We start from the raw sequence: 10,090 nt of genomic DNA on the forward strand, positions 1-10,090 counted from the left end.
ACAGCATTGCAAAGCCTCCCCTGGGTCCCTAGGCGCAAATGTTCCTGCTGGAGCCACAGAGAGAATGCTGATCTCCCGTCCCCTCGTTGCAAGAAGGAGCCTAAAAGCACAAGTCTTCTAGCCACGCAGCAACATGCTCTGCCTGGGTCCTTAGGTAGCAGCTCCCTTCTGCAGCCAGTGGGAAGGGCGTGGCAGGCCACTTTGAAAGCCCCCATGGGCCACTTTTGGCCCCTGGGCCACAGGTTGGGAACCACTGCGTTAGACAGTCAGGATCCCATGCACTAGTGCTGTCCTGTAATGGTGTGGGGTTGCAAAGACAGTAGGGAGGCATGTTTTTTCAAGTTTTTGTTTAAATCAACGACTGGTGTGTAACCTGCATGCAGTGTTGTTATAACTGTGTTGGTCGCAGGATATTAGAGAGAAGGTGAGTGAAGTATCTTTACTGGGAGCCAGAATGGAGTGCTTGTGCTACCAATCGCAGGTAGTTAGGAAATGTTTCCCCAGCAGGGCACAACTGAGTCTCTCCCACCCCTGAAGTTCACAGACGTTGGTCCAATTTAAGATATTACACTGGAGAGAGCACATGGGTAAGGTAAACTTTGCAGAAGTGTTTCCCTGAAACTGATGTGTTAATATGTTCTATGTCCTCATCTTACTAGAGAGCTGGCAAAAGGATTGTGGTATGCATTTACTGTTGACATGAAAAACTCACTGTCCAATGGTTTTCGTTATGGTATGTATGCTTTCTAAAGGAGTTCTGCTGCATTAAACAAGGGTATATATGTGTAGGAGATGGAAAATAAGGAAGGATGTAGCTTTTCCTGATTCAAGTGAATATTTATAGGACTCTCAGGCTTACAGATGAACATTATATCCAGTTTGCTTCATTGTTCAGTAACACAGCACTGTAAAGGATTTCTTGGATAGACTCTGCTAAAATATGTCTGATTGTAGACAACTCCAGTTCTGTACACTTAACCGTGTATCATGGCTAAGATGTTCAAAAGTGGGTGCCTGAAATTAGGCATCTGTATAAGCAGGCTGACCTTCAAAGATGCCAAGCTCCTAGCAGTTCCTGTTACAGTGAAAGGGAGTGTTGTGTTCTCAGCATTTTGGATAATTGGGCAACTTCTTTAGATGTCTAAGAATTTAGGAACCTAGCTTTAGGTATCCATTTTTGAAAGCCTGGGCCTGTGTCTAATGGAAAATTTCCCATAAAAGCTGAATGTTTATCCATAGATCTTGTTCTGAGTTTTGTCTTTCTTGTCAGGGAACTGTGTGAGCTTGCATGTCTGTGAAGCACCACGCACATGAATGGTAAACAGTGAATGCCCGTTATAAATTAATTAAAATCTAGAAAGACATGTGGTTGCTCACTATAACTAAGTAGGTTGTAAAGAGAAAATAACTCCAGGATAATTTTTTAATTTTTTTTTTTCAGTTACTGATAAAGACAATGCTGTGTTGAAACAAATTCAGCTTTTACCAAGCAAATATTTAAAAGAAAATCTTAGATCTTAAAATATATTAGCCCTCTTCCCATTCCATCCTTTAGAAGCAATACCAGTACATTTAGATGAACTCCTGCACGCAGAGGTTTACAGTATAATTAGCACATAGCAATTTCAAAAAGAGTAATTAACACAGTGGATTTATTTTCCACCAGAGAACTTGTGTTGGGTGGGTCTTGTTGTTCTGGTTGGGATTATTTCACACATAGAAAACATTCTTCCAGAGAACTTCCCAAGAAATAGAACTGTGGTTCATTTGAAGTATTGAAATTGCTATGCAGATTTGTTTGGAGAACATACCTGTTTTGTTCTTTTTCTTAGATTGTTTTGTACTCTGGAGACAGGATTTATAATGATTACTATGAAGCTATGAAAGAACGGGTGCAGTTCACTAATTCTGATCCCAAATTGGGTGACGGCTCCATAGATCGATATCCTGAACCTAAAGTCAACGGTCACTGGCATATACCAGTGCAGAGTGAAGAAAGCTCCTGGAGTTGAAACAGAAAAAATACACTTGACTGTGCTTGGTAAGATACTTGTTCAGACACTATACACTTTGTTTTTGGAAGGCAAATTGTTATATGCCATATTACATTTGACATTTAAAACGAGAGAGGTTCTTGTGTATGATCACTTCATACATTAATACTGAATTGTAAGTAGGTACATTTGTTTTTTAGTGCTCCAAAATTAGAGGATTGATTCCTTCCCCCCCCCCCCATATGGAATGGCGGAGAATGAGGCCAAAATGTAGAAATAATTAACATTTCTTGAAAATGGCTCTAAAATTGTTCAAAAACATAGGCTGATTCCAACTTTTGTGCAATGAAAAATTATTTACTTGCGAAGGCTTAATTAATGGACACCATAGGTGACTTTTTATTAATTAAATAATGCCTTATTTATTAGTAAAGCCAGCAAGGACTAAATGCTACATTGAAGGATCGCAGGAAACTGGAAGTGACCTTATCCTGAAATGTGCATCACAAGAAGGCTCCCCATTTTTGTCTTACAACTGGAGGAAATTAACTGGCACAAAGGAACTTCTGGCCAAGTCATTATTGAGTAATGTTTATCCTTTACTATTTTAATTTTAATATATTTAAGATGGATAATAGGCTTTGTCTTTGTGTTTTTATTTCTTCTTGAAATGCTAAGCATTTTTATGCCTAAGTTTTACTGTTTTAAAATCCGGTATCTCGCAGATTACCTGTGTTAGACACATACATTACACTCTTGGCAAGGAAGTATTCTCAGCGGTCTAGTGGTATGGCGTACCAAGACTTAATATTGAAATTAAATACTATGGAATAAACTTCCAGTTATTCATAAAAGAATCCTAGTATTACCTATGACAGCTCTTTGCTTCTTGACAGATGTCTCTTTATTTTTTCAAACGGATGTTAACATAACTAAGACACACTGGCTTTTTAAATACTATTTGCTATGTAATGGATTAACACCTTTGGAAATATTGAATACTTACCTTTAATGAAAAATAGTAACCAAAGTTCCTTCAATATTTGTAGATAAAGATACAAGTGAACTTTCAGTGAAAAATGCCTCTCAGGAGTACTCTGGTACCTACAGTTGTGTGGCTGTAAATAGAGTTGGCACTGATGCGTGTTTCATTGTGCTAAACATCACTCCTCGTAAGTACTTGCTGTATGGTGCTTGTCACAAAATCAGAAGTGTTGAATGAGTTAAAGAAATAAAATCAACGGATCCTTTTGTAATCTATAAAAGAAATCAACTCTAGCACAGATAGTGGACACCTTTTTTGATTTTGTTATATTTTTGGGTATTGAGCATTCTTTGATCACCAACAAACGAGTCAGTCTTTCTACCTGTCTTTGGAATGAAGATTTTTTAAAATGTAAACAGGTGTTTGTGTTTCAGCACTCATGTATCAGTTCAGTACTATTTCTCAGTATAGAAAATAGGGAACTTGTATTTTTATTTGAAGGTGTAAGAGGGGAATTATCTCATTAAAGAAAGTCAGTTAAAGGCCAGTATCATAGTAACTTATATTAATCTATTCTAGCTAGAAATGCAGCTGGCACAATTGCTGGAGCAGTTAGTGGAACTCTTCTGGGTCTCTCCTTACTGGCCTTTCTCATCTTCTGTTGCTGTAAGAAACGTAAAGAGAAAAAATACGAAAAAGAAGTGCAGCATGACATTAGGTAACAACCCACTGTCTTTACTTTTTGAGCAGTAATACCTGAAACTAGAAAATAACTTTTTCTTAATGTCTTTTCATAGATACTATATTTCTTATGGCTGATTAGAATTCGGCATTGACCTAAGCCAGTGCATTAACCCAGTGTGACAGCTAAGAGGATAAACTGATACTTCTAATGTAGTATACATTAATATGCCTGTATCCTATTTTCTGATATATTTCAAAATGTTTTGTTGCATTAAAATAGATTCTGAAAGTGGTAAATATTTGAAACACACTTTCGTTTAAAGTAGTCGACAGTGATACTGTTCTTATTGCTTTTATTGTTTGAATAGATCAATAGAAAAAAAAACAAATAGAAGAAATTTTCCCAATCCCTCAAAACACCAATAAATTCTTGGTTTAAACAACTTTTATTTGTATCTATTTTCAGAGAGGATGTTTCTCCTCCAAAGTGTCGTACTTCAACAACCCGCACCTATATAGGCAGCAATTGTTCTTCTCTGGGTTCAGTGTCTCCCTCCAATATGGAAGGATGTGCCAAGACTCCATATAATCAAGTACCAAGTGAAGACTTTGAACGTCCTTCTGGTCAAAACCCAAACATTCCACCGTCAAAGGTAGCTGCACCTAATCTAAGTAGAATGGGAGCTGTCCCTGTGATGATTCCAGCACAGAGCAAGGATGGGTCCATAGTATAGAATGGTGTTAATTTATACTCTTTTTAATCTTTACATATATTTTTAAAAAACCTCAAAACCCTACATTTAAAAGTGCACAAAATTGTCCTTGAAGAAAATGAACAAGTTTGTTTGAATAGCCTCCAATTTTTCTGATTCATTTTGAACTGTCATTAGAATATATTAAGTGCTTCAAAGACAGTATTGAAGTTCCTAGCTAGACATGAAACAGTGGAGGTATTTAATTTCAGGTGGGTTGCTGAAGAAACACCATATCAACTAGATGCGGAATTCTGAATATGAAGCACAAGGTTGTGTGTTTTTGATAGTGAAAAGACATTCCAGCTGTACTCCATGAAGTTAGCATTCCAGAGACTTCACCCTCAACATTTGGAACGACTTAAATATTTTGACCCCTTTCGCCATTCTGTGATGGCGGCCACAGTGGCTGCAATAGTTGAATGATCTAAATATTTTTCGGAAAATCTGTGAAAATCTTTTAACTTTCGTAATGTGTATTTGGAGCATCTTCTGAATTGCTGAGAACTCTTCTTTCATGGGCTACCAGTTTCAGTTAACTATATGCAGGCAACTGATGAACTTGGTTTTGAGATTAAATGCAACAAGTGGAAATGCTACAGGAGACCTTGTTCCTGTCAGCTGTGTGTTCTTGGGGAACCAGGGTGCAAACCCCGACTTGTGTTGGGGGCTCTGCCTGTCTCAAGCTCTCCAGACACTAAGCTGAACAGCCTGTCTCCTGGGAACCTTTGAGCCGCACGGAGTGGTGAGGACATCCCCCCCCCCATCTTCCCCCAACACACTCACACTCTCTCTCTCTCTCTCTCTCTCTCTCAGTTCACGTATAACTTTCTACTTTTGTAATCAAACCTGGGCTAGCTTTCGCCAATACCCCACCTGTAATTGTGTAGTATTGTAAGCATTTGTTTTTCTCTCCTTGCATCGTATCACTGTTTTTTATATACCTGGCAATAAACTAACTGTTATAATCAAGCTGGTTGCCAGTCTCTCTCTCTCTCTCTCTCTCTCTCTCTCTCCCAACTTCATCTACTCCTTTGTGTTCTTGGCTTCCCTAGCTTGCTCCACAGCAATGCTTCTTTTACTTAAGCCAAAGATCCCTGGAGTGCCCAAAAACCCTATGGGGTTTGCTCACCAAGGGGTTATTGCTAGAACAATTGTAGACTGAGGGTGAATCGGGGGCTGGAGGAACCCAGCCCTGAAAACCTTAGGTCCTGCAGGATAGCTCCATTGGGAGGGGACTTAAAGCCATATGAACACACCAGTAACACAAGCAGTACATTAATAGAATCACACACACCCCTTCCAGGAAGGTAACCCTAATAAATGAGCATACCCCAAGGTGATGGGCAAGTCTGGTAACACAGGTTTAAAAGCCATTGCCTGAAAACGTAGTGTTAAACTTGGGTTTGGAATATGCCATGTGACGTGTATACTAGAGAGCCTGTGAACTGGGAGAATATTCAAATATTGTTGGCTGCAATACTCCTTGGTATGCAACCTCTGTTAGTGAGCTGCTTAAGGGAATCTCATTTAGCTGTCATTTTAGTTCAGGTTAAACTAGAGAGGTGTGCTACTTTCAAATATACTTTAAACTCGTACACAAACACCTTACCAGCAAATGAAGTAGCACATCTCTAGGAGTTGAGCTTACCCCTTGATAAAAGGTTACATTATAAAATGTAAAAGTGTCTCTTTTATTTCTCTGCTCTGCAATTCTCAAGCTTACGCAGATTTCATTTAAGCCAACCTAGAGTTTCCTGTCAAGTGAGCTTTTCGGCACTATAAAAAAATACGTATTTAAAAATGATCTCTCACCTTGGATTTGCTTGAGGAGCTTTTCATTCAGTTGCTCTACCTCTTCCAGCATCATCAGACCCCCTGCAACATGAACAAAATCCATCCCTGCCACCGAAACCGAGGATAACAAAAAAACATTAGTGACGTTCCCTATTCCTCAAAATGTTTTTAGAACTTTAATGTTAATGTTTCAGTAATTTGTCAATGTTTGAGATCTTCCTTCTCGCATGAGAATTGTGCTGTTAATATACATACAGAAACACTGAGTTCAATCTTAAAAGTGGAAGAGTCAAGCATTCAGTGCTGGGAAGCACCAGAATTAAAGCTGCAAGAGTGGATGTGCAGTCTTCACCCACATGATCACGTTAACACTCCCCACCTTCGGAAAACATGATTTTCATACTTTATGGGGCCTCCAAAACTGGATGTTGAGATTGAGATGGGATGCGCTTCCAAAGCCTGATGCCAAGACCTTGCTTTCTCATTAGCATCTGATTGCAAAGTCATGCTTCCACCCTGGACTGAGACAACACTTGAAAGGAGGCGGGGCAGCGAACAGAGGGGCGGCTAACAGAAGGAGAAGGAGGGAGTTTGCCTGGGAGCTGTCTCAGGTGAGTGCTAAGTGAGTGCAGCTGTGTGGGGAGTACCTGGGAGACCAGGTGTGTGACTGGTGCAAGTACAGTTGACTGTGGGTGGGTGCTTGTGACTGGTGCAGTTACAGGGCAGTTCAGTTTGTCAACGTTTGAGTGATTGATCGGATCCAGGCAGCCCAGCCATGGGGCGGGGCTTTGAGTGCCTCTTCTTCATGAGCTTCAATTCCCCAAGCATAAACCCTCAGTAACTCTGCTGGCCCCACAGAGAGTTAGCAAACAAAGGAGGGAGGGAGTCCTGTGGAGCTGTCTCCAGGTGGAGGCTGAGTGCAGCTGTCTGGGGAGTACCTGGGAGACCAGTACGTGTGACTGGTGCAATGGTTCCTCGCAGCTTGGTGTTGGCTCCCCCGAGGTGCAGTTACAGGCACCATGTTGGCTGTCCTGCTGTATCACTAGGTTTGAGTGATTGATTGGATCCAGGTGGGGATATTCCCCAGCACTTACCCTTTTCCAGGGGTAGATACTCTCATGGGGTCCCATCCAGCCCTCTCCTTCTATTGGGCTAGACCTGGTGCCGTTATCACCAATCCCCACCGCCAGAAGGTCATCGGTGGGGTGGAGTTTGCCTGGGGCTGGCTCGGGTGAGTGCTAAGTGAGTGCAGCCCAGTGTGGGGAGTACCTGGGAGACCAGGTGTGTGACTGGTGCAAGTACAGGATGCCTGGGGGTGCCTTCTCTGGTGCAGTTACAGGCACCATGTTGGCAGTTGGGGGTTTGTCTGTTTGAGTGATTGATTGGATCCAGGTGGGGCTAATTGGTGGGGCTGGCTGAGGGGTCTAGAGAGAGGGGCAACTGCCCCAGCCTTATAAAGGCAGCCCTGCTAAGCAGCTTGGGAGGAACAGAGGGGCGGCTAACAGAAGGAGAAGTGGAGGGGAGTCGGTTTTGGGAGCTGTCACCAGTGGGGGTTGGGTGAGTGGACACAGCTGTACTGGGCAGGGGGATCAGGTGTGCCAGGAGGACAACTAACTAGGGGGTGGGGAGGAGAGTGGGGGGCTAGGCTGGGAGGTGGGGGTCAGCCCATGGGAAGGAGGTGGGGGTTTGCTGTTTGAGGGCTGGGGCAGTCTACAGGGGTGGAGGCTAGATGAGGGGAGAGTCCATGTTGGGGTTTAACAGGGGGTGAGTGTTTCCAGTGAGGCAGCTTGTCTGGGGGGAAGCAGGAGGCCCAATTTCTCTGCCCCTGCCCCTCCCCACCCAAGCAAGGACTAAAGAGTTTGCCTGGGGCTGTCATATGGAGGAACCCCACCAGTGAGTGCAGCTGTGATGGGGGTCCCCTCCCAGAAGCACTTGCTGCCATTGGGCCCCCCACCCAGCCCCTTCTGACCCCCACTGGTGCCTGTGCACCCCATTTGTGGGGTGGGGGTTTGCATCTCACTGAGTGTTTGTTGCTCCTCCCCAGGTGGGGCTAAGCTGCGGGGGCAGGAATCAGGGGGTGCAGGGCCAAGGGGGGGCAACTTTCCCCCAGGTGAGGAAGCCATGGAGGGCAGCTGAGCAGGCATGAGTGGGACCAGAGATCTGGAGCTGTGGGGATGGGTCCTGGGGGCTGGCCAAGGGAGTGTCTCTGGGGGAAGGGAGCACTGGGAGACCAGGTGACAGGGGAGAGGTCTGTGGGAGGAGGGATCCTGGGGGTGCAGACCAAAGAGATGTCCATGGTGGAGAGCTATGGGAGAGCAGGCCTGGAGTGATTGTGGGGTCCATGGGGGGGTAAGGGTCCCGGCGGGGGCTGAGGGAATGTCTGTGTCTCTGGGGGCACACGGGGGGCTTCCCCCAGCCCCCATCTCATGTTGTCCCAGTCTCTCCAGGCTGCAGGGAGCCGCTCCGGTCCCTAGCCAAGGCCCTGTTCCTGACCCTGCTGGCCCCCCGGGCGCTGGCCCCCCTCCTGGGAGCTGCTGTCATGCCAACCCTGCAGCTGCCCCGTGGGCCCTGGCTCTATGTGCGCCCCAAGGTGTGTGCCCCCTGAGCCACGCTGATAAACAAATAAACCACAGGAATTCGTCTCCAGGGTCATTACAGCTCACCAAATCCAGCCCATGGGCCCCCCAGTGATTGATGGGCTGTCCAGCATGGGACTCACCCCATCAGTTCAGTGGTTCGACACCCTGCCAGGCGGGTGGGGGTGTGGGGGCCGATTCCCCAGCCAGAGAGCCAGTTCTCTGCGAAGCAGCTGAGCAGCTGTTCAGAGCCCCCTCCCCAGGAGACAATGAGCCGGTGGGAGCTGTCTCAGGCTCTGCATCCCCAGCAACGAGGAGTTCCACAGGGAGCAGGGGGTGAATGAGCATCGCCCCCCTCATGGTGCTGAAGGGATCTGCCTCCCAGGGAGGGGCGCAGGCACCATTTTGGAGCTGTGGGGAGATGGGGAATCACATTCCCCTGGAAGGAAGAATTGGGCTGTCAGGGCTGGATTAATTAATAATGCTTTTGTATCAAAAGTAAATTCAGTTGTAAAAGTTGCATTAATGCGGCGAGCTGACGCAGCTCACAAGAGGGGACAGGCTAACAGAAGGACTTGGCACTGGTTTGCCTGGGAATACTGTGTCCAGGTGGTCTCCAGTGATTGGGCAGGAGAAGAGGCAATGGGAGACGGCAGGTGGGGACTCAGTGAAAAACTTCCTGACTGTAAGTGGGTGCTTGTGACTGGTGAAACAGGTACCATTAGGGCAGTGGGTTCAACCCTTTGAGTGATTGATTGGATCCAGGTGGGGCTAATCTTGCGGGGGCGGGAAGTTTGAGGGGTAACTCTAAAACTACTGCCCCAAATCAGGATCTAAAATACAAGTGTCAGAGCACATTACTGAAAAAGGGGGAGTTTGCCTGGGAGTTTGCCTGAGGTGAGAGCCCACAGCAGGTATTTGCCTTTCAGACATTGCTGAGCAGAAATACAGCATCTGAGGAGGCTCTCAGAGGAAAGATATGGAGAGGGAGTGATCTGTTGTTGTCACCTGCACTGGATGTGCTATGTTTGTCTTCCTACCCCAGGATAGAGATGACTTCTCTGTACCCAGTGCAGGGTGGTTTCCTTATTGGAAGAGAAGGTTAAAGGACTAGAGGCCTGACATCAACTCTAAAAGGCCAGAAGAAAATGATGTCTTTCTCCATCTGGCACAGGCACAGTGGGGGCAGATTCAGAGAAGGCCGGGCAAGGTAAAACTGAAGAACGGAGAAGAAAATTGGCAGCATGTGACCTCCCGAAGAAAGAGAACCTATGTGCCCACCATGCAGATAGAAGTAAGGAA

General features: G+C 45.1%; 1 protein-coding gene across 1 annotated transcript; it reads left to right on the forward strand.

Annotated features, from left to right (window-relative positions):
• The first annotated feature begins 403 nt into the window (after positions 1–403).
• LOC137163463 (coxsackievirus and adenovirus receptor-like) lies at positions 404–5,309 on the forward strand. Its single transcript, XM_067563713.1, is given in 6 exon segments — positions 404–592; positions 1,833–1,934; positions 1,936–2,041; positions 2,424–2,579; positions 3,559–3,697; positions 4,130–5,309. Coding segments are annotated over 6 exon segments (780 nt in total). The 5' UTR covers positions 404–583; the 3' UTR covers positions 4,398–5,309.
• Positions 5,310–10,090: the final 4,781 nt, after the last annotated feature.

The sequence above is a fragment of the Emydura macquarii genome, unplaced genomic scaffold (assembly GCF_026122565.2).
Source record: "Emydura macquarii macquarii isolate MOO-44397 ecotype Brisbane River unplaced genomic scaffold, CSIRO-AGI_Emac_v2 contig_2546, whole genome shotgun sequence".
NCBI classification, from domain to species: Eukaryota; Metazoa; Chordata; order Testudines; family Chelidae; genus Emydura; species Emydura macquarii.